We start from the raw sequence: 24,365 nt of genomic DNA on the forward strand, positions 1-24,365 counted from the left end.
ATGTGAAGGTCCTTGATCTACTTGGACTTGATCTCTGATCCTGTATCTTCTCCTATTTTTAGTTAGACAGGATCTGTCTGCATAGCACCGGCTGCCCCTTGTTTTCCTTTTCTCGTTTCTGCCCTCTAGTGTCAGAATTTGTTACTGTAAGCCACCAAACCAGGAAGTTGGTGCTTTGTGTTACCTTTATCTCCTATGAAATGGGTTGTGTGCTGTTCCTGGGTCACAAATAATATACAGTAATTTTCACAGGCCACATGGATACATTTGAGAAAAAAAGTTTTCTGTAAAAAAAAAAAACAAACTATTTCAATTTCATACCAATTTCATTTACTGTAGTAATCAAATACAAACTGCATAATGTGAGAAATTTTCTTTTGCTCTTTTCCTAACAAATTGGTGTATGTATGTGTGTAGACAAGTGCATTTGCAGGTGTATATATACATGTGTGTAAGCATTTTTGTGTGTACATGTAGCTGTTACATGTGTAGGAATTCTTGTACAAGATTGAAAAAACCCTAGATGTCAAATTTGAGTCTTATTCCCCAGGAGCCATCTTCCTGTGTGTTTTGTTTTGTTGTTGTTGTTGTTGTTGTTTTGAAAGAAGTCTCTCCCTGAGACTTGGAATTTATTGATTAGGCTAGATTGACTGTCCAGTAAGTGCTAGGGCTTCTCCTGTCTTTTTTCCTTCTAAAAGTTCATAATTTATATACCCTTTGGTTCAAACATTTTCAAGTTTTCTGTTAATTTGCTTTGTGTGTGTTCAGGGCTTGTGTGTCATGTTACAGTGTACCTGTGGTAGTCAGAGTTTGACTTAGAGTAGCTGCTCCTCTCCTTTCAACACGGAGGTCACAAGGGTCAGGCATGGCAAGAACTGTATTTACACACTAAACCATCTCACAGGTCCTCACAAAAGGGAAGGTTGTGAGGTTCCAGTTCAGGTCCTAAAACTTGCATAGCAAGTGTTTACCAACTGTGACATATGGATCCTGCCATCAAACAGATGCTATAAGAAACAAAACAGAAGTATTTCTGTCCCCTTCTATTTTATTGTCTAGCTAGCAGGATCTAAAAAATAAATAAACCATTTTATAAAAATTAAAGGGATGTCACTGTTAAAATACTTGATATATTTTCAAGAATCAATTTTAAATATTTCTTTTTAGTCATCAGACATTTCTAATATGGGAACGTAGATACCATTTTTAATAATCATTTTCCTTTCATTTCAATTGAAATATTGCTGAATTTATTTATTTTTCTTTCACATTTTTGAGATAATTTGATGTGTAGAAGCCCATGTGCCTTACCCTTCTAAGTGCTGAGATTGTGCTTATCACTGGTAATGCCAGGATCATCCATCAGTTTAGATTGTACATTTGTTTGCTTCAGATTAATATTTTCCATATATTTTAACAGTTTTGACATTATAATTACACTATTTCTCCCTTCCCTTTCTTCCTACCAAACCTACCATATTGCTCCTCTTTGCTGTTTCCAAGTATATTGTACTCTTTATTCATTAAATAGTTGTCACATAACTCCTTCTTACCCTACCCCATCACAGGTATGTATATGTGTTAATGTGTATTCCTAAAATATAAATGAAACATGAAAAGTCTATTTAATATATCTTCTATGTTTATGTTTTTAGGGCTGACCATTTGCTTTGTGGTAAACAATTGGTGTGCTCTTCCCTGGGGAGGAGACTTTGTCTTCCTCTCAGTGTTCTTCAGTTGCCTAAAGTTCTTTAGGTAGTGTTAAGCTCTCTTGAGTGTTCAATGTCCACATTAGCATGTCCATTGGCAACACTCTTGTTCAGGTCTCCTATAAGTCAGGTTGGTGAGACTATGAATTTCACTTCTGGCATTCCGGGGAGATACATTATGAGAGCAAACTCATTATACCTCTGGCTCTAAAAACCATTCATCCTTCTCTTGCCTGAAGTTGCATAATATTCAAGTAGGCACTTTGTTTTATTGGTGTATTAATGCATTAGACTGGGATCAAGAAATACTTGGATTACTTCTAGTTTTCTGTAATTGTTTCAATCTGGTACAAAGAGAAGTTTTTGTCCTCTCTTTGCAACAGACTCTATTTCTCTGGGGGTATATAAAAAACGTTGAAAAAGAAATTATTTGTCTGGTTAAGTAATGTAGTATTTGTACATTCTTCTTCACAATCCATGGCTTCATTAGACCTGGGTACTTGGCTAGTTTAACGTACCAACCGTGATTTCCCACCTGTTGAATGAGTCTTTAAGTCCAGTTAAAGAGCAGTTGATTACTGCAAGGATTGGTGCTAAAACTATACTGCTAGTGCTATTATGCAATGCTGATTGGTCTGGAATTTAGGTATCATAAGTGAGTAGGAGTGTTGGTTGCTTCCATCCATTGGAAACCTGTATGTCCTTATGGTATCATGAGTGCAAGTTCTCAGGGAGGAGGCTTTCAGGTCAGTTCCAACTCAGAGGTCTCTGGGCCAGCATCTGATGTGCATGTTCACTTCTCCAATATGGACTTTCCTTACACTCCCAATCGCAATCAAGGGCAATAGAAACAGCTTGAAATATTTTGAGAGTTTCTTGAACAACCCTGACAAAGACCTCAAAAAAGGGGTTCTCTCAGTGGGAGTTAGTGAATTTGCTTGCTTGTCTTTGGCTCTTACAAGTAGCATTTTCAACAGAGATGAAAATTTGTCATTTAAATTGTATATATATATATATATATATATACACACACACATACATATGTATGTCTGTGTATATATATATTTATATATGTATGTCTGTATATATATGTATATATGTATGTATATATATATATATATATATATCAGAGAATTTTATTGTCATAAGTGTTTCTTTACATAGTTTCAAGTTATTCCTCGTGCTTCTTCTAAACATCTCTAATGTTATTGTACCCCTTCTATATTTACCTCACTCATTTTCAGTAATTAGAGATCTGTTTTGAATTTCCCTGATCAGATCATTTCTATGATACTAACAGCCTCCTCTCTTTAGCTTCTCCATGCTCCTACTATTGGAGGGATGACTTTTGCCTTCCTAAGTCTCTGTAGTTACTCTAGGATATATATTCATATCTGCATATTTATAGTTAGGAACCTCAGAAGAGACAGAAAGTGAGAATATGAAACATTAATCTTTCTGAGTCTGAGTTACTTTACTCACAATGATCTCTTTTACCTTCATCTATTTGCCTGCAAAGTTTCCATGATATCATTTTTCTTTACAACTGAATAATATTGCATAATGTACATATAACACATATTTATTATCTGTATGTTTATTGATGGTATATAGAAAAGCTACTGAATTGCCCTAGTTGATTCAGTAACATGTAGAATTGCTGATTATTGCTAAATATGTTTGATGTTTCTCAAAGGTTTCTGTGTTGTAAGGATGCCTTTCACAGGATCATTGTCAATTGACCAAATAAAATATCAGCTCTTATTCAAATTTAAGATTAGTGTGGAAACTGATAAATACTTTGAAATAGCTTGTTGACTCTCATGGAGATGGAGAAATTGTAGTACTAGAACAACCAGTACCTCAAGTCAAACAAGCTCCTGGCATGTTGAGGAGAGTTGGGAAATTTCTCCTGGCAACTGTTAGCTGCTTAGATGGGAATAGTCTGTATTCTTTAACGTTGTGATGCTAGCATGTTACCCACACTCAAGTGGATAGCTGCATATCCAAGAGTATATAGGCAACATAGATTGGACTTAATGAGTTTTAAAAATAGGTGGATTCACAGTTGAATGGGTAAGGAAGAAGAGTTAGATCTGGGATGAGTAGGGTGATTATGATCAAAATAGATTGTATGAAATTCTCCAAGAATTAATTTTTAAAAAACATTTAACTTTTTTTTCAAGAGTATTTTTTCTTTCAGAAGATCAGAGTTCAATTCCTACATATAAGCTGGTTGCTTCATGCCTGCCTGCAACTCTAACTCTAGCTCCAGCTCCAGGAGAAGAGACGTAACATTTCTTTCTAACACACCTGCTAATGTGTGTGTGTGTGTGTGTGTGTGTGTGTGTGTGTGTGTGTGTGTGTGTGTGTGGTGTAAAGAGAAACAATAAAACCTCTTAATCTTGCTATCGTTGTGCAAGTTTGTTACAAATTATTCTTTCTTTTACTATAGTGTTAGGATTTTTAAAGGATTAACAGTTCTATATATTCCATAATATGATGAAATATAATGTCAATTTCTGGCTAAGAAGACGTTATTGTCATTTGACTTCTCATTTCTTTAATTTTTCTGTAATATCTTGTACAGACGAAATTAGACAGCTGAGATATCTAGAAGCTGCTAATTCTGAAAAAGAATACAATGAGGAGAATGACATACAGTCAGAAAGCTCCAGAGGGCAGGCATTTTTCCGTGGACATCCGCGAGGGAGAGGTAAAGTACACTGAACAGCACAGGTGGTAAAAACGAGCAGGCAGATTTTTGAACTTGCACTGTTCTAATGTTATATTATGTTACATGCTTCATATTTTTCAGACATGGACTTGTACAAGGTTGGTAAGCGTTTAATTCCAGTTCAGATGAAAAAAAAAAAGGTTTCATTTATAAGAGCTGCTTTTCTAATGGAGAGCAGGGGTAGAAATTAACAATGGAGGTAATTGTTTTAAATTTGCCAGGTTGATCCACTACTGGGAGGCAATACAGGGGTGTTAAGTGCATGATCAATAGCCTAATCACCATAACAAAGACATTTTGTTAGAAAACAATGTCACTGAGTGAATGGAATAAGGTTGAATGGGAAGAATGTCTTCTTTAAAGCTAACAGTATTGTTTGGAGTAGGGAACATATTGTAACAGAATTTTTATGTTGTCGTAGTCTTTATATTATTTCTAGATAGGTTTCCAGTTTGGTACCATATACAACCAAATGTTGAATTCCACATAAACTGAAGACCGCCACTTTGAAATGCTGAGTATAGATAGAATGGACAATCACTCTTGTATAGCATTCAGTGAGACAAGCAGACAACGTTAGAGTGTTGAAATACTAAGTCATTTTTCAAAACAAGGCCTATCTTTTAAAAACTGTTTCTAAAAGATACTGAATTCACTGCTGAAAATATGGAAAATAAATTTTCTCAAAATAATACACAGGACACAGACGTGACAGTAGGGGAAGAAATGGCCATTTTTTCAGACAAAGATTTTCAGCAAATCATCCTCTACTTCATCTGGTAAGTGAACACTAAGGGTTAACAGAAATCAAGAGTCTGAGATGTAACATAGTTCTTTTAGAGATGAGTGTGTTTGTTTCTTTGAAGACAAGGTCTTACAAGTTCCATAGTACAAGGTAGTATATCACTTTCTATGTAGCCTAGGTTGGTAAAGAATTTCTGATGTTCGTCCTGTCTCAGTCTTCCAGTGATGAAACTAAAAGAAGGTGTTATATGTTAGGTATCATAATTACTTTTCTTTGTAAAAAAACACTATGATCAAGGCAGTGTACAAAAGGAAGAGGGTCAGAAACCTTGATCATCATGGGGTGGGCAGTGTATTGCAGCAGGAGGAAGGCCCCTTCAACTATTTCAGAAAACATTTTATTTTTTATTTTAATCATTGGGAATTTTGAATTTATAAGGTACAAAAATAGATAGTTTGTGATTGTCATTAATTGTAAATATTATTCTCATTTTGTCCTCTTATAAATTTTTATCTTAAGCTATAGTGTAAAAATAGTTTACTACCCTCAAAAACTAATGGTATGAACCAGAAATCTGGAGTAGAGAGATACCCTAGTATTTAAAAGTGCTTGCTAGTGTTCCAGATGACCCAAGGTCAGCTCTCAACACCCACATCAGTGGTCCTATAACTTAAATGCAGTTTCAAGGGCTTTAACCCCTCCTCTGGCTTCTGTAAACACCACACACATGGGGCATAATCTCACATAAAACACACACATAAACACACACACACACACACACACACACACACACACACACACACACACACAAACCTATACACATTAAAAAATCATGTGAAGATAGAAATTAAGTGAAATGGGATATGAAACACATTCTGGAACTTTCCAGAGGAAAAATTTATACTTCCCTGTACTTCGAAACTGGCATAGGTAACTGGGTCATGGGACAAGAATTTTGATATGTATCAGTAGTTCAGCTTAACAGTAAGAACTAGTTATTCTTTAGCTGTTATATAAGCATCTGGTGTTAAACAGTGGTTGAACAGGAAAATTGTCTGCAGGGTAAGAGCACTTGCAAAGGAGAATGGGGACATGGAACCCACACAAAAAGCAGAACTTGGTCTTGGTCAAGGGTACACCTGTAATCCCAGTGTTGTTGGAATGGATATAGGATCTGACTAGCTGTGACTTAGCTCCAAGTACTGTAAGAGGCCCTATCTCAAGGTAGTAATTTGGAAAGTAAGAGCAGGACACCTGATGACAACTTCACTCAAGCTCCTTGAAGCTCAAAATTATGTGTACTCACACTTTCTCTCTCTCTCTCTCTCTCTCTCTCTCTCTCTCTCTCTCTCTCTCTCTCTCTCTCTCTCTGTCACACACACACACTCACACACACTCACACACACAGTGGCAATTCAGGGAACATTATTTTGTGAAGGAATAGGTTACATTTTTTAGCATAGTCTCCATTCTGTGTTGCAGAGATGAAATACTTCCTTCTGTTTTGAAGAATTGAATTTGACCGAAAGAGGTCTAGATCTTGCAGGATGATATTTGTGATACTACTTCTGGTTTGGTTTTATTTCGTTTAGGTTTAGGTTTTTCTTTGTTTGTTTTGTTTGTTTATTTTCATGGAATGCACCCAGTAGTTTGCACATGCTAAACAAGTATTCAACCAATGAGCAACATCCTAGATTCCTTAAAGGGTTTTTGATTTTTGTCTTTGTTTGTTTGAAATGATATTTCATGAAAGTCAGGTTGCCTATATAGGGATGACATTAACTCAAGATTCTCTCCTTTCTATCTTCTGGAATTATAGACACTTCGCCTAGTTTTATGGAATGTATAGGCTTAAGTCAAGGGAGATATGTATGATAGACAAGGACTCTACCAATTTAACTAGATCCCCTGTCCAAAGTTTGGGGTACAAGTGATAAATATAGAAAGAAAGAAAAAATATGTTCCCTTTTGCTGTCGTCCAAGATACTCCCAACTGAAAATATTTTAAAGTATATTGAAATTGAAATCATCTATCCATTGCAAATAGTTTTGAACCGTTCAAGAATTTCATACCAGAAATCACTGAGAAAAGTAAAGAAAACCAAAGTGGGGACAGTGGACCATTCATGCAAACCAATTTCTGATAGCATTGAGACAAGTACTGGGAATATAGGCAAGAGATATTACACCCTGACTATATAAAAATATTTTGAGAGATTCTTGTCACAAAAGCCTAGCCAATTAAGTTGGATCTCTGGGATGCTTGTAGAAGTGGATGGAGAAAGTAGGTTCATGCAAGGTTGCCTTCTGACTTCTGCATGCACACCACAGCATACACACCCACACATATCATGGACAAAATACACAATAGTTTTCACTATTAAAAGAAAATTAGTATTTCTTTCCTTAAGTTTACAAATCATGTAGTACCTAATTTCATGTAAATGATTTCTTATGAGAACCACAGCCCTGCTCATGCTGAGTATGTACTGGACAACTGAGCTACAATCCCAATACAGAAAATATTCCTTACACAAATGATTATTTTACAATAGTATGCAAGTTTGCATTTAAATAGTCCTTGTTGTAGCACCTTCTTCCTAATGTCAGTTACTTTGACCATTCAGAAGTGTTGTAGCAGGACATGGAAATACCAAATATAGGGGTCTTTTGCTTTCTAAGCAAAATATACTAGTGTAAAGCTACCTTTTTTTAGTACTGTCTGTATAATGTTGCTCACTTACTCTTAAGGATTATCATAGACACTGTCAAAGTTTTTACTGTCTCCTTTCGAGTGACTCACTATTATACCTCTTTGGTTAAAGAGATAAAAAGAATGAAAATAAAGCTAAGTTATTACCAGATCCATTTATTTGAATTGTACCAAGCCAACTCTTTGCTACCTTTATAGCATTTGTATTCCACTCACTTAGTTATTCTCCCTAGAATTAAATATTTGTTTACATTCAAATATGAATTTTAATGACCACTGGGTAGAGAAATACTCAGTAGAATAATTTGGAATATTTTTCTTTGATCTTAAAGAGTTGTATTACAGAACATTCTTAAATGTAGATGTAACTCAGTTGGTAGGGTACTTAGCTAGCATGCATAAAACCCTGAGTTCAAACCTCATTGCCATATAGTACCATTTGTAGTGGCATGTGTCTTTAATCCTAGTGTTGAAGAGGTTGATGGAGGAGTTTATAAGTTCAAGATCACAGTTGTATATGTAGTAAGTTACTGGCTATCATGAAATTCTGCAAGTTCCCCCCAAAATATCTCTTTACTCTCAAGTACGATGTCAAATGGTTTAGTTGGTAAAATACACAAGACAGCTAATTTTCATTATTTTTATGATACATACAAGTAATTTTCCTTGTGAAAGTGACATGGTATATAGGATAGCTCCGTAAACTATTACATAAAAATATTGTCATTCATTCTAGGATAAAATCACTGATAGAAATAGTCTTGAGAAGCTGATGTGGTGGCACAAGCCTATAAATCCAAACTTCGGGAAAATCACGTGTTTCAGGCTAACCTAAACAATATAATTAGGACCTCTCAAAAAGCAAAGTAGGGGAGGAATAGAGGAAGGAAAAAAGGAAGGAGGGGCTTTAAAAATACACTTGTGGCTTAATCTAATCATAGACTGTCTCATTTATATTATATAACTGGGATCTTTTGCAGACAAGACAAGTCAACCTAGAAAGTCTAACAAGGAGGAATGGAAACCAATCAGAAGAGAGACAGCTACAACAAGAAAGAATCCAATTGTTCTTCAGGAGTTTACATGGCCTCTCCCAATCTCATGACCACCACATTGGCAGATCTCATGGCCACGATTCCAGAAGATCACGTAATCGATTCAGGAGAGCTCCTGTTCACTCAGAGAGATCTCATGTCTACTCAGGTAGAACTAATAACTATACAGATAGACCACACCATGACCTCTCAGATAGACCACACAATCAACTCTCAGTGAGACCACATCCTGACCTCTCAGGTAGACCACTTCATGACTACTCAGGTAGACCACATCAAAACCATGCAGTTAGGCTTCAACATGGCCACTCAGATAGATATCATCTTACCCATACAGAGAGAGTTCTTCCTAGCCACTCAGGGATAGCTCATCCTGGCCACACAGAGAGAGATAATCAAGTCCAAAGAGGGAGAGCTCATGATAACCAATCAGGGTTAGCTCATCACAACCATGATGGCAGATCTCATCATGACCACTCAGGGAGAGCTTATCATGGCCATGCAAGGAGAGCTCATAACAACCAGTCATGGAGATCTGATAACAACCAGTCATGGAGAGATCTTAACCAGTCATGGAGAGGTCGGAACAACCAGTCAAAAAGAGGTCATGACAACCAGTCACAGAGAGGTCATGACAACCAGTCACGTAGAGGTCATGACAACCAGTCACAGAGAGGTCATGACAACCAGTCACAGAGAGGTCATAATGATCAGTCATGGAGAGCTCATAACATCCGGTCACGGAGAGATCGTTATCACACCTCATTGAGATCTAGTAGCATCCAGTCATGGATGCTTCATGAAAGAGAAAGATACCATGGTCCAAGAGGAAGAAATGGACCAAGGGATGCATCACCACCAGGATCTGAGCCAGAAATTGTCAGGTAGAAACAAAATCAGTACTTTATCAATGTTAGTACAACGTTTGGAATGATATAGAAAAGTATAAGAATTTCTGTGTCTTAATAACTAAATTAGTATTTTCCCAATTCAGACACTGCTGCACACAGTAGGAGAAACTTGTCTGGTAACAAACTATAGAAATGATCCCTGAAAGGATAGTCTTTCAGACACTGGTACAATTCAGGAGTGTATGGGAACAATTTTGTGGCTCATGATATCAACTCACATGCATATGCGATGGCCTAAGATTGTTTCCCAGTTTCTGGCCTTTCTTACTAGGCCTATGCATGACTCAGAGTAGCTACTCCTTTTGCATCTTTCAAGCTAGTAAGCAAGAAAATATACCAACAAATTGTGCGAAATTGATATGATAGGATATAACTAATGGTAATCAACCTGTTTCTTTCCTTTATTTCCTTCCTTAGGAGCCTTAAAGGCTTCATCAGACAAATTATCTCCCCTTCTTTGTGTGTTTTCATGTATGTGTGTGTATGTATCTGTGTGAGAGAGAGTGCATGTTTGTATGTGTGTGAGGTTGTATGTTGTTGTGCAAATTGTGATAGAGCCTGTACACATTAGTCAAGTGATTTATGTCTAAGCCCAACAAGTATATCTTACAGCAGTTTCTCCAAATCCACTCTCCAAAGTGTATGCTGTCTTTAGCTGTAGAAACTTGCCTTCAAATTATGTGAAGCAAACAGGGCAACAGCAGTAGCCAATATTATTTTGGGAGTCTCTTCTATTGCTGTGTCTAACACTTGAAGAGCAGGTTTCCTGTACCTAGCACAGGGTTTATGTTATGTAGTCTATAATCCTTGTGCTGAGAGCTGGCACTTAGAATTGTAAAACTTCATTTAAACTACATACATACATATGTTTAAATATGCACATATATGACATAAGTATTTTATTAATATTTTTAATTTCTTACTGGATATTTTCTTTATTTACATTTTAAATGTCCCCATTCTCAGTCACCCCCAGAACCCCCATCCTATCCACCCTCCCCTGCTCCTATGATAGTGTTCCCCCACCCATCCACCCACTCCCACTTACCTGCCCTCCAATTACCCTACACTGGGGCATCGAGACTTCACAGGACCAAAGGACTACCACTGATGTCCAACAAGGCCATCCTTGGCTACATATGCAGCTAGAGCCATGCTTCCCACCATGTGTACTCTTTGTTTGGTGGTTTAGTCCCCGGGAACTCTGGAGGATCTGGTTGGTTCATATTGTTGTTCCTCCTATGGGGCTGCAACCCCATTCAACTCCTTCAGTACTTTATCTATCTCCTCCATTGGGGAACCTATGCTCAGTTCCATGGTTGGCTGTGAGCATCCCCCTCTGTGTTTGTCAGGCATTGGCAGAGCCTCTCAGGAGACAGCTATATCTGGATCCTGTCAGCAAGCACTTCTTGGCATCCTGAAATAGTGTCTAGATTTGGTAACTGTATTTGGGATGGATCCCCAGGTGGGGCAGTCACTGGATAGCCTTTCCATCAGCTCCACACTTTGTGTATGTAACTCCTCCCATGGGTATTTTGTTCCACCTTCTAAGGAGCGAAGTATCCACACTTTTGTCTTCCTGCTTCTTGAGGTTCATGTAGTCTGTGAATTACATCTTGGGTAATATGAACATGAATTATATCTTGGGTATTATCAGTAAGTGTATACCATATATGTTCTTTTAGTGGTTGTGTTATTAACTCACTCAGGATTATTTTTTTTTTTAGTTCCAAACATTTGCCTAAGAATTTCATGAAGTCATTGTTTTTAATACCCTGAGTAGTATTGTGTAGATGTACCACAATGTCTGTATTCATTCCTCTGTTGAAAGACATGTGGGTTCTTTTCAGCTTCTGGCTATTATAAATATGGCTTCTCAGAATATGGTGGAGCAAGTGTCCTTGTTATATGTTAGAACACCTTTTCGGTATATTCCCAGGAGTGGTATAGCTGGATCCTCAGGTAGTAACTACAATGTCCCATTTTTCTAAGGAACTGCCAGACTGGTTTCCAGTGTGGTTGTATCAGCTTGCAATCCCACCAAAAATGGAGGAGAGTTACTCTTTCTCCACATCCTTTTAATGACTGCTTCTGTTTCTTAAGGGGTTATGGGGCTGTGTAGATGGGTTAGATTTGTCACATTGTATCTGCTTAGAATATTTTCCATTTCAAACCCTATTTTCCAATTTAGTTGTATATAGGCTTTTGTAGTAGGATCTGATTATTTTTTCGATTTTTACAGTTTCTGTTGTTATGTCTCTTTTTCTTTCTTTCTTTCTCTCTCTCTTTCTTTCTTTCCTTCCTTCCTTCCTTCCTTCCTTCCTTCCTTCCTTCCTTCCTTCCTTCTTTCTTTCTTTCTTTCTTTCTTCCTTTCTTTCTTTCTTTTTCACATGGTAATTTCACAGTTACCTCTAGAATAAGGACTCAAAACCTAATATTCCATGACCCTAAGAAAGTACTATCAATTTTTACTAACATGGATATCAATCTTTTTAAATAATGGTATCATGTAATACCAGCATTAAAATATCTTCAAAACATTTTGATAAGAGGATAGTGTCTGATACAAACAGCAAAATATTTTCATGGTTTGTTTACATAGAAGTCTAAATAGGGACTATCTACAATGACACAATGAAGGAATTAGGGGCTGAGACAACTTCCTTATTGATTTTTCTCTTACCTCCTTAATGTTGCACATTTTTAAAGCTGACTGAGTAGTATACTTTCAATTGTGAGTTTCTAGTATTTACATACTTCTTCAAACTTTCAAAATATAAGGAATATTATGGCTATTGGCATGCAATGTGTAGAGTCATACTTTCACTTATGGAATTTATTTTTTTCCAGCTCATCAGTATACATAATATTTTATTTTATTTATTTTTTATTATTGGGTATTTATTTCATTTACATTTCCAATGCTATCCCAAAAGTCCCCCACACCCTCCCACACCCACACACTCCCGCCTCTTGGCCCTGGCACTCCCCTGTACTGAGGCATATAAAGTCTGCAGGACCAATGGGCCTCTCTTTCCACGGATGGCCAACCAGGCCATCTTCTGATACATATGCAGCTAGAGACACGAGCTCTGAGGGGTTCTGGTTAGTTCATATGTTGTTCCACCTATAGTGTTGCAGATCCCCCAGCTTCCTGGGTACTTCCTCCAGCTCCTCCTTTGGGGGCCCTGTGATCCATCCAGTAGGTGACTGTGAGCATCCACTTCTGTGTTTTTATAGGCCCCAGAATATTCTCACAAGAGACAGCTATATCAGGGTCCTTTCAGCAAAATCTTGCTATTGTATGCAATGGTGTCAGCGTTTGGAGGCTGATTATGGGATGGATCCCCGGGTATGGCAGCCTCTAGATGGTGCATCCTTTCGTCTCAGCTCCAAAATCTTTCTCTGTAGCTACTTCTATGGGTGCCTTGCTCCCAATTCAAAGAAGGGGCAAAGTATCCACACCTTGGTCTTCGTTCTCCCCAAGCTTCATGTGTTTTGCAAATTGTATCTTATATCTTGGGTATTCTAAGTTTCTGGGCTAATATCCACTTATCAGTGAGTATATATCATGTGAGTTCTTTTGCGATTGAGTTACCTCACTCACAATGATGCCCTCCAGGTCCATCCATTTCCCTAGGAATTTCATAAATTCGTTCTTTTTAATAGCTGAGTAGTACTCCATTGTGTTAATGTACCACATTTTCTGTATACATTCCTCTGTTGAGGGGCATCTAGGTTCTTTCCAGCTTCTGTCTATTATAAGTAAGGCTGCTATCAACATAGTGGACCATGTGTCCTTCTTACCGGTTGGAACATCTTCTGCATATATGCCGAGGAAAGGTATTGTGGGAGAGCTATAAGTTTTCCTCTTAGAAATGCTTTCATTGTGTTCCATAAGTTTGGGTATGTTGTGACTTCATTTTCATTATACTCCAAAAAGTCCATAATTACTTTCTTTATTCCTTCCTTGACCAAGGTATCATTGAGAAGAGTGTTGTTCAGTTTCCACGTGAAAGTTGGCTTTCTATTATTTATTTTTTTATTGAAGATCAGCCTTAGTCCATGGTGATCTGATAGGATGCATGGGGCAATTTCAATGTTTTTGTACATGTTGAGACTTGTTTTGTGACCAATTGTGTGTTCAATTTTGGAGAAGGTCACATGAGGTGATGAGAAGAAGGTATATCCTTTTGTTTTACGATGAAATGTTCGGTAGATATTTGTCAGATCCATTTGTTTCATAACTTCTGTTAGTTTCACTGTGTCCCTGTTCAGTTTCTGTTTCCATGATCTGTCCATTGGTGAAAGTGGTGTGTTGAAATCTCCCACTATTACTGTGTGAGGTGCAATGTGTGCTTTGAGCTTTACTAAAGTTTCTTTAATAAATGTGGCTGCCTTTTTATTTGGAGCATAGATATGCAGAATTGATAGTTCCTCTTGGAGGATTTTTCCTTTGATGACAATGAAGTGCCCCTCCTTGTCTTTTTTGATGACTTTCTGTTGGAAGTCGACTTTATTAGATATTAAAATGACTACTCCAGCTTGTTTCTTCATACCTTTTGCTTGGAAAATTCTTTTCCAGCCTTTCGTTCTGAGGTAGTGTCTTTTTCCCTGAGATGACTTTCCTCTAAGCACCAAAATGTTGGGTTTTGTTTGTGTAGCCAGTTTGTTAATCTATGTCTTTTTATTGGGGAGTTGAGTCCACTGATATTAAGAGATATTAAGGAAAAGTAATTGTTGCTTCCTATTATTTTTGTTGTTAAAGTTAGCATTCTGTTCTTGTGGCTGTCTTCTTTTAGGTTTGTTGACCTTCTTGCTTTTTCTAGGGCGTGGTTTCCTTCCTTGTATTGTTTTTTTTTTTTTTCTGTTATTATCCAGTGAAGGGATGGATTTGTGGAAAGGTAATGTGTGAATTTTGTTTTGTCGTGGAATACTTTGGTTTCTCCATCTATGGTAATTGAGAATTTGGATGGGCATAGTAGCCTGGGCTGGAATTTGTGTTCTCTTAGTGTCTGTATAACATCTGTCCAGGCTCTTCTGGCTTTCATAGTCTCTGGTGAAAAATCTGGTTTAATTTTGATAGGCCCATCTTTATATTTTACTTGACCTTTTTTTTCCCTTACTGCTTTTAGTATTCTATCTTTATTTAGTGCATTTGTTGTTCTGATTATTATGTGTCAGGAGGAATTTCTTTTCTGGTCCAGTCTATTTGGAGTTCTGCAGGCTTCATGTATGTTCATGGGCATCTATTTCTTTAGATTTGGGAAGTTTTTTTCTACAATTTTGTTGAAGATATTTGCCAGTCCTTTAAGTTGAAAATCTTCATTCTTATCCACTCCTATTATCTGTAGGTTTGGTCTTCTCATTGTGTCCTGGATTTCCTGGATGTTTTGAGTTAGGATCTTTTTGCATTTTCCATTTTCTTTGATTGTTGTGACGATGTTCTCTATGGAATCTTCTGCACCTGAGATTCTCTCTTGTATTCTGTTGCTGATGCTCGCATCTATGGTTCCAGATTTCTTTCCTAGGGTTTCTATCTCCAGTTTTACCTCACTTTGGGTTTTCTTTATTGTGTCTACTTCCCTTTTTAAGTTTTGGATGGTTTTATTCAATTCCATCACCTGTTTGGTTGTATTTTCATGCAATTCGTTAAGGGATTTTTGTGCTTCCTCTTTTATGTCTTCTACCTGTTTAGCAGTGTTCTCCTGTATTTCTTTAAGTGAGTTATTAAAGTCCTTCTTGATGTCCTCTACCATCATCATGAGATATGCTTTTAATCTCGGTCTAGCTTTTCTGTTATGTTGGGGTGCCCTGGACTGGGCGAAGTGGGAGTGCTGGGTTCTAATGATGGTGAGTGGTCTTGGTTTCTTTTAGTAAGATTCTTATGTTTACCTTTTGCCATTTAGAGATTGTTCCTCTGGTGATTCTGTTACCCTCTATCAGCAGACCTGGGAGACTAGCTCTCTCCTCTGAGTTTCAGTGGTCAGAGCAGTCTTTGCAGGGAAGCTCTCCTCTTACAGGGAAAGTCCACTGTTATCTGGTGTTTGGACCTCCTCTTGGCTGAAGATGAAGGCCCAAAACAGGACCTTTCCCAGAAGCTGTGTTGCTTTGGCCTGTCACAGAAGCTGTTAGTTTCAGTAGTCCACACTCTCACCTGTACAGACTACTTTCTTCAGAGTCCCGGAACCAAGATGGCTTCCGTGGATCCTGAGGCAAAGGCCTCCCAGGCCAGGCAGACACCTGTCCTCTGGCCGGGAATGTGGCCGGATGTCTGGAGCCTGAAAATGGTGCTGCCTCAGAAGGTCTGTGGCTCTCGTCTGTCCCAGAAGCTGTTAGCTTCTGTATTCCACACTCTCACCTGTGCAGACTACTTTCTGTGGAATCCCATAACCAAGATCCTAAAGTTTCTTAATGAATGTGGAAGCCCTTGAATTTGAAGCATAGATGTTCAGAATTGAGAGTTCATCTTGGTAGATTTTTCCTTTGATGAGTGTGAAGTGTCCTTATCTTTTTTGATAACTTTTTGTTGAAAGTCAATTGTATTCAGTATTAGAATGGCTACTCCAGCTTTTTTCTTGGGACCATTTAGTTGGAAATTTCTTTTCAGCCTTTAACTCTGAGTAGAGTTTTTCTTTGTCACTGAGTTGTGATTCCTTTATGAAGCAAAATGGTGGGTCCTATTTACTTATGGAGTCTCTTAGTTTATGTTTTTAATGAGGAATTAGGTACATTGATGTAAGGAGTTAGTAAGGAAAAGTGATTGTTGCTTCCTGTCATTTTAGTAGTTAGAATTGGAATTATGCTTATGTGGCTAAGAGTGTTGTTTCCCTCCTTGTGTTGGAGTTTTCCATATATTATCCTTTGTAAGGCTAGATTTGTGGAAAGATACTGTGTAAATTTGTTTTTGTCATTTAAATAATTTGATTTCCTCATCTATGGTAATTGAGAGTTTTGCAGGGTATAGTAGCCTGGACTGACATTGTAATCTCTTAGGTTCTGTATGACATCTGCCCAGGATCTTCTGGCTTTCATAGTCTCTGGCGAGAAGTCTGGTATAATTCTTATTATGTCTGCCTTTTATGTTACTTGATATTTTCCCTTACTGCTTGTAATATTCTTTCTTTGTTTTGTGCATTTGGTATTTTGATTATTATGTGACCAGAGGAATTTCTTTTCTGGTCCAATCTATTTGGAGTTCTGTAGGCAACTTTTATGTGCATGGCCATCTCTTTCTTTCGGTTAGGGTAGTTTTCTTCTATACTTTTGTAGAAGGTATTTACAATGATGGGAATCTTTGCTCTCTTCTATACCTATTATCCTTAGGTTTGGTCTTCTCATTGTGTCCTGGATTTCCTGTATGTTTGGAGTTAGGAGATTTTTGCATTTTGCATTTTCTTTGACAGTGTTCATGTTTTCTATGGTATTTAATGCAACTGACATTCTCTCTTCTATCTCTTGCTGACACTTGTGTTTATGACTCCTGATGTCTTTCCTAGGTGTTCTATCTCCAGCATTTCCTCCCTTTGTGCTTTCTTTATTGTTTCTGTTTTCATTTTTAGATCCTGGATGGCCTTGTTCAATTCCTTCTCCTGTTTGGTTGTGTTTTCCTGTAATTCTGTATGGGATTTTTGTCTTTCCTCTTTAAGGGCTTCTACCTGATTACCTGTGTTCTCCTGTGTTTCTTTAAGGCTGTTAATTTATATCCTTCTTAAAGTCCTCTTTCATCATCATGAGAAGTGATGTTTAGATCTGAATCTTGCTTTTCTGGTATGATAGTGTTTCCAGGACTTGCTGTGTTGGGAGAGTTGGGTTCTGATGATGTCAAGTAACCTTGGTTTCTATTGCTTATGATCTTATGCTTGCCTCTGGTTATCTCTAGTGCTACCTGCCCTTGTTTTCTCTGGGACATGAGCCTGTCCCTTCTGTGTTCCTGGTTGTGTCAGAACTCCTCAGATTCTTGCTGTCTCTAGTATCCTGGTATCCTTGTATCCTGAGACCCTGAGACCCTGAGACCCTGAGACCCTGAGATCCTGAGATCCTGAGATCCTGAGATCCTGAGATCCTGAGATCCTCTGGATGTCATAGATCCTAGGAATCAAGGTGCTTCAGGGATCCTGAAATCCTGGCGTGACCAAGCTCCTGAGTTCCTTTGATTGTGCGTGTGTCAGAGCTCCTGGGAGTCAAGCTGCCTTTGGGATCCTGAAATCCTGGTGTGACCTAGCTCCTGAATTCCTATGATCCTATGTATGTTAAAACACCTGGGAATTGACCTTCTTTTGGATGTTGTGTGACTCGGTATGGAGTTAGTGTCCATGTTCTGCTCAGAGCACAGGTTCAGACACAACATATGTATGTGAAGTAAACAAAATTGATGTTTTTATTAACCATTCTTGGTGTTATTTAGGGTTCCTTACTTCTTGATCTGTGTTTCCTTCCTCCTTTTCAGTTAAATCTCAACCCTGTTTTCTTATTATCCCTTCATAGCACCCTTGTCCTATTTCACTGCTCTCTAGAGTTCCTACTCCCACTATGTTCCCTTGTACTTTCATGGTTTCTGAGGTTATACAATCACATCTACAGATTCAGATAATCCACAAACTAATATTTCTTAGTGTATTCATCCATTTGCTTGCACAATTCATAAATGTAGCATACAGCTCTAACTGATTACATATTAATACTCTAAAGATAAATAATTTGTAATGCAGAAGTTTTAAATAGGGGTCTAGAGAGGCAACTTAGGAGTTAGAGCACTTGATGTACTAGCATGGAGACTAGAGTTCAAGTCCCATCATCCACACAATGAATCAGTGATGCTACACAAACCTCTAGCCCAATTGCTGAAATGGGGAAGACAGGATAGTCACTGGGCCTTCCTAGCTTCCGAACTAGCCAAGAAAATGCAAGGTATACTGTCAAGGAGAAACCCACCTACAAGTTGGAAAGTGATAATGGAGGAAACATGCTGCCCTCTTCTTGACTCTGCATGTATCTAGAGGAATATCCATCAGCACAGATATGATGTATACATGAAATTAAATAAATCATTTGCATATGTGAAATCTGTTAGTAATAGGCGTTTTTAATTTTTTTTCTAATTTTTCACCCTTTATGACATATACCAGATCGTCTGCAATAAGAGAAAGGACTGACTATTTATGGGTACAGGAACATCGAAGAAATGAGACAGTTGAACTGAATGTAGGGGTAAGTACAATATTTTCTATTTTCTACCTCAAAATGCTATGAGGTTCCATGTATTATTTTCTTTCAACTAGGCTCTTCTTTTGGATCTTCTTTCCTTCTTCAAAATTTTAGTATTTATTTGTATTCATGATTGTGACTTGGGGATGTCACCTTCTGGGCTACAGTTTTCTGACATGTTAAGCAGGCTTAGACTGATTTATCTCTAAGGGCACACTGCCTTGGATGTTCTTGCATGTGTGTACAATATCAGAAATTGAGTGTTACACTTGTAAGATCAGTAAGAATAAAAGTGAAATACAGGAGCAAGGGACTCTATAATAGCACAGGCTTTATTTGGGAAAGGATGTGTAGTGAGGAGATTTCTAGTTCAAGACATTAGAGAGCCAGAAGCCCTCTTAGACACAAGAGTAGTTAGAGGGTGGGAAAGGGAGAAGGGGACAGAAAATTTTCCCTTTTGATGGGATCTTGGCCATTGCAAGACTAGCCAGTCAATGTTAAGTTACAGAATGCCAGAGGATCATTATGACTTGAATAGCCATGACTGGGGAGTAGAAATAATAAGAGAGACAGGAATATAGAAAAGCAACTTACTTTAGTTATAGGGGTGAGATTTGGGTATTGTTGTGGTTAACCAAGATACAGAAGCTTTACAAAATGGCCAAGCCCATAGTTAAGAATATTAAGAACCAAGGAAAGAAGGGAATATTGTTTAAATGCTAAGACTTGCTATTGAGAATTTTTTAAAAATCACCTCATACTGAGTAAGGATGTATTTTCAATCGTTTATCTCAATGTTTTCCATTTAGCTAGAAGACGGCTACAGCAGTGCTGAAGAGAGTGATGAAAGTTTTGACAGGTAACTTTACACAGACTTTGTATAGTGCTTAGAGGAAAAAAATATTTAAAAAGGGCCTTGAATATTAAATCAGCACATGGCCTTTGTGGGTAGATACTACCATTTCCATATTACAGAAGGATAGATTGAAACTGAGGAACTGGTGCTGGTTGTTGCTTGTTTCTGGCACTACTGGGAACGAATTGTAGCATCACGTGCACACACTGAGTGAAAAGATATATCACGGAACTGTGCATGAACTCTACTCCAGCCGAGGAAGGGGGTGTTTTCTTTTGTGTTGTTTTGGCTTTTAACTTCACCCAAATCATACAATCAATAAAAGCTTGAAGATATATTCAAACACAGTTTGTGTTTCTACAAATATATATGGGTATTTTACTGTCCATATTGCCTTTCCACACCTACAATTACAGAGAAGGTATGATTCTTACAATACTAGAATGCTCAGTACATTTTGTTGCTTAAACAGTTTCTATAGCTGTAGACAGTGGATTCAGTCTTGGTGAGTAGGAAAAGGATAATCACAACCAGGGAGCAAGAGTGGAAAGGGGTTGATTATTCAGACAGGTAAGTTATAGAGGAAATGTTTGTCGTGTCTTTGGGAGTGCAGCCTTTCTCAGTTCTTGGTGAACTCAGCTTTAGACAGGTAAGAAAACTCAGTATCCTCCAAAGACAGGTGATTTCTAGATCTTGTCTTGCAGATTTGAAAAATGAAATTCCTGGGCCTTGGGGTTGCAGGGGAGGTTTAGGATGAAGCATTTTATTGTGGCCAGCTTAGAGGAATGCATGGTTCCTATAGAGGAAGGGTGTGCATCCAGCGACACAGGACCATTGAAATGGTAGTCTGGGGACTAGTTTAAGAACTTAGGACAAAAGATGGTGTGAGGTATAAGTAGGGAAATACAACTGTAAGTCCAGTAGGGCACCCAATATGAGGTGTCTGGCACATCCTCACAGTCTCAAGTCACTTCTTCCTGCAGAGCTTCTAGGCAGGACTAAGAGATACTAAGAAACCAGGAAATATAAATCTCTTCTGATGTTCTTGGTCTCCAGAAAAAACATTCTCAGACTTGCGGTTTTAAGAGCCTAGCATATTAGAAAACATGCTCAATCAAAGATCATGATGTATCATATGTTAAAACACAAAATGAAAATGCTGTCAAAATGTCGCTAGGTGGAGAATTTAGTACAATATAAAAAAAAATGTTCCCAGGGTCAACTGAAGTAAATGAGTCACAGACTAAAAATTTCTCTAAAGGCTTAAGCTCAACCAGTAGCTCAACAACCAGATTTGAAAGCTCGAGTTATTTAACGAGATAAAACATTAGTAGCCCTCTCACCACCCCCACACATGAGGAGTATGCCGCAAAACATGCCTGCCTGGCATCTACCATTACCTCACTTAACACTTTAGTACAGGACCCATCCATCATCTCCCAGCTTGGTAGGTTGCATGTCCAGGTTTGTTGGCTGCTGTCTGCTAGAGACACACATGCCTGAAATTGTAGTTTTGCCCTGAGTTCCCTCTTGCTAGAAGGTTATGGGGAAGTATCTACTTCCTAGATCATTCTAGCTCTTGGCAGAATCTTGCTGCTTGTCAGAGTCCATTCTTTTAAAACCAAAACCTGAACTACCTCTCTCTCCCTCCTGTAAGAGACCAGTTCTGTCTTCAACAAAACTAAGACATATTTCTTCTGAAATTGCAACCTTCTTACTGTCCTTCCTGGCTTCCACTTCTATCTTTGTCCTATAGATTGCATTAGGCTAACCCAGGAATATATTGTTGTATTGTTTTCCTTTGGCTTTTGATTTGGGGGAAGGGTTCGGTGGGTTTTTTCTTTGGTTTGTTGTTTTGTTTTCTTTTATTTAGTTTTGAGGCAGGGTTTCGCTATGTAGGCTTGACTTCCTAGAATTCACTCTGTAGGCCAGCCTGGCTATGAATTCAAAGATATGCCTGTCTCTACCTCCCATGTGCTTGGGTTAAAGGCATGTACTACCACTACAGCTTGGTGGTATATTGAGGAAGAAAGGAAGGAAGAAAGGAAGGAAGGAAGGAAGGAAGGAAGGAGGGAGGGAGGGAGGGAGGGAGGGAGGGAGGGAGGGAGGGAGGAAGGGAGGGAGGAAGGGAAATTTTTATAAGGAAACTAATATGAAAGTAGTCAGTAGAGTGCCTGTGTAGAATTTTTTAGTGCTGAGTTCCATGACTAGCACTGCAAAAGGAAGGGAGGGAGGCAAGGATGGAGGGAGAGGTAAAGGAAGGTGAGGAAGGAATGTAATATTGATCTAATTTATAAATATTACTAACATTGAACTAACATTGAACTTTCATCCCCTCCTCAAACACTGTTTAGTCCACTCAAGGCCTAAAAGTAACAGTATTTATAACAATACAGAAAGCAACTTGGTTATGCAGAACTACTGACTATAACAACTAAAATAACTATTCCAAAAGCAACACAGCCTTTGGACATTTGTTGTTTTATGGCAAAGTGAGACTGTATATGATAAACCTTTTCCCTGGGATTAATTTACCTCCCCAGTAAAATCTTCCTTCTTAGACTGGGAAATAGTCCAGTTTTTTAATGTCTAACATGTATGTATCCCTTGGTTCGTTACCCAGAAATGCATAATAGCAGGTTTACTGATCTATGTCTACAACCACAGGACTCAGGAGGTAGAGGCAATAGTATCCAAAGTTTAAAGCCATCTTCATGTATATAATGATATTAATTCCAGCCTTGGATACATGAGACAATGTCTCAATTTTTTTCTGTACTGATTACTGACATGAAGCCCTATTATAACAAAGCATAAACCAGACCCACTAGCAGCCATACCTGAGGCCTTTTGCAACAAATATCAAAGGAAGCCGGACTGGCTTTTGTACTAATTCCTGTATAACCAGGCTACCTTTAAATCAAGATCCTCCTGCCCCAAATCTTGGTTTGAGGGATTCTTGGTATGTGCTACCACATTTTTTTCCATTGTCTTTTTATTGGGTGAGAGACCTCAAGGTCGTGATATTATAGGATGGCTTCAACCTTCTATCTAATCAGGCTGCCATTAAATGCAAATCCTTCTGCATCAATCTCCAGGTTTAGGGGATTCTAGATATGTGCTCCTACTTTCAATTTTTGGTCCCATGTTCATTGGAGTATTTATGATGCTAAGAATGGGACTCCGGTTTCACACAAGCTAGCAACTGCTCTACCACTTCTCTGCACTCTCAACACTCCAGCTAACATTTTTGCAATTTTCTTCCTTTTTGCTTAACTTTGAGAATCATTTTATGAGTTAGAAAAATGACATAGAGACAGGGCAGATGAGTTGCAAAAATCAGCAGCTGCCAGGAGGAGGGAGATGGAAAAGCAAAAGAAAGGAAGTCCTCCTGACTTTTAACATAGGGTCCAAGAAAGCCTACATACTCATCAGCTGTGTGGGGAAGAATGCGGAGAAAGAATAAGAGTGGCCAGACTCTCTGAACAGGCTTAAGAGTTTAAGCACTATTTAAAAAGTAATATAAATGAGGAAAGGAAACGTTAACACTTTTGAAGTTAGGACTCAGAAAAGTAGTTAGGTATAGTCGTACATATCAGCAAGCAACTGCTTTGTTTCTTTGGTTTGGTTGGTTGGTTGGTTGGTGTTTTGTTGTTGTTGTTGTTGTTGTTGTTGTTATTTTTGTTCTTTTTTTTGAGAGGGTTTCATAGACAAGGCTGTCCTCAAACACTGTTTCCAAGGATATTCATGAGCTCCTGATCAATCTGACTGTACTGGCTAGTTTTGTGTTAATTTGACACAGCTGGAGTTATCACAGAGAAAGGAGCTTCAGTTGAGGAAATGCCTCCATGAGATCCAACTGTAAGGCATTTTCTCAATTAGTGATCAAGGGGGAAAGGCCCGTTGTGGGTGGGACCATCTATGGGCTTGTAGTCTTGGGTTCTATAAGAGAGCAGCCTGAGCAAGCCAGAGGAGGCAAGCCAGTAAAGAATATTTCTCCATGGCCTCTGCATCAGCTCTTGCTTCCTGACCTGCTTGAGTTCCAGTCCTGACTTCCTTGGTGATGAACAGCAGTATGGAAGTGTAAGCCAAATAAACCTTTTTCACCTCAACTTGTTTCTTGTTCATGATGTTTATGCAGGAATAGAAACTCTGACTAAGACACTGCCTCCACCTACCAAGAAGTAAAATTATAAGGCACAGCTTTGATGAATTTTACTAAGCTACAATTTTTATATTATGTAGTTAGACTACACAGTTCTGTGGCTTTTAGTAGATTATGAGGTGTGCAGTCTTCATCCTGATGTAATTTTTGAACATTTTCACTGTTTGCCTCCAAAATGCCATGCTCCTACCGAGACACTCTTCATGCAGACCTTTCTTGCCCCATGTTCTCTGCATCCTAGTCCAAGACACTCACAAATCTATTTTC

The 24,365-nt window shown here is 38.2% G+C and overlaps 1 protein-coding gene across 2 annotated transcripts in view; it reads left to right on the forward strand.

Moving 5' to 3' along the window:
• The window catches only part of Gm15091 (predicted gene 15091), a 43,365-nt gene that overhangs the window by 15,955 nt on the left and 3,045 nt on the right, over positions 1–24,365 (forward strand). Inside the window, exons 2-7 of one of the 2 annotated variants that reach the window (XM_011247835.2) lie at positions 4,300–4,425; positions 5,146–5,225; positions 8,885–9,843; positions 18,999–19,080; positions 19,887–19,936; positions 23,032–23,120. In XM_011247835.2, coding sequence (XP_011246137.1) covers positions 4,300–4,425; positions 5,146–5,225; positions 8,885–9,843; positions 18,999–19,080; positions 19,887–19,936; positions 23,032–23,047 — 1,313 coding nt within the window. In that variant the 3' untranslated portion in view covers positions 23,048–23,120. Of the gene's footprint in view, positions 1–4,299; positions 4,426–5,145; positions 5,226–8,884; positions 9,844–18,998; positions 19,081–19,886; positions 19,937–23,031; positions 23,121–24,365 lie in introns of those variants that run through there. The other variant, NM_001122735.1, reaches the window with a different exon arrangement.

The sequence above is a fragment of the Mus musculus genome, chromosome X (assembly GCF_000001635.26).
Source record: "Mus musculus strain C57BL/6J chromosome X, GRCm38.p6 C57BL/6J".
In the NCBI taxonomy this organism is placed as follows: domain Eukaryota; kingdom Metazoa; phylum Chordata; class Mammalia; order Rodentia; family Muridae; genus Mus; species Mus musculus.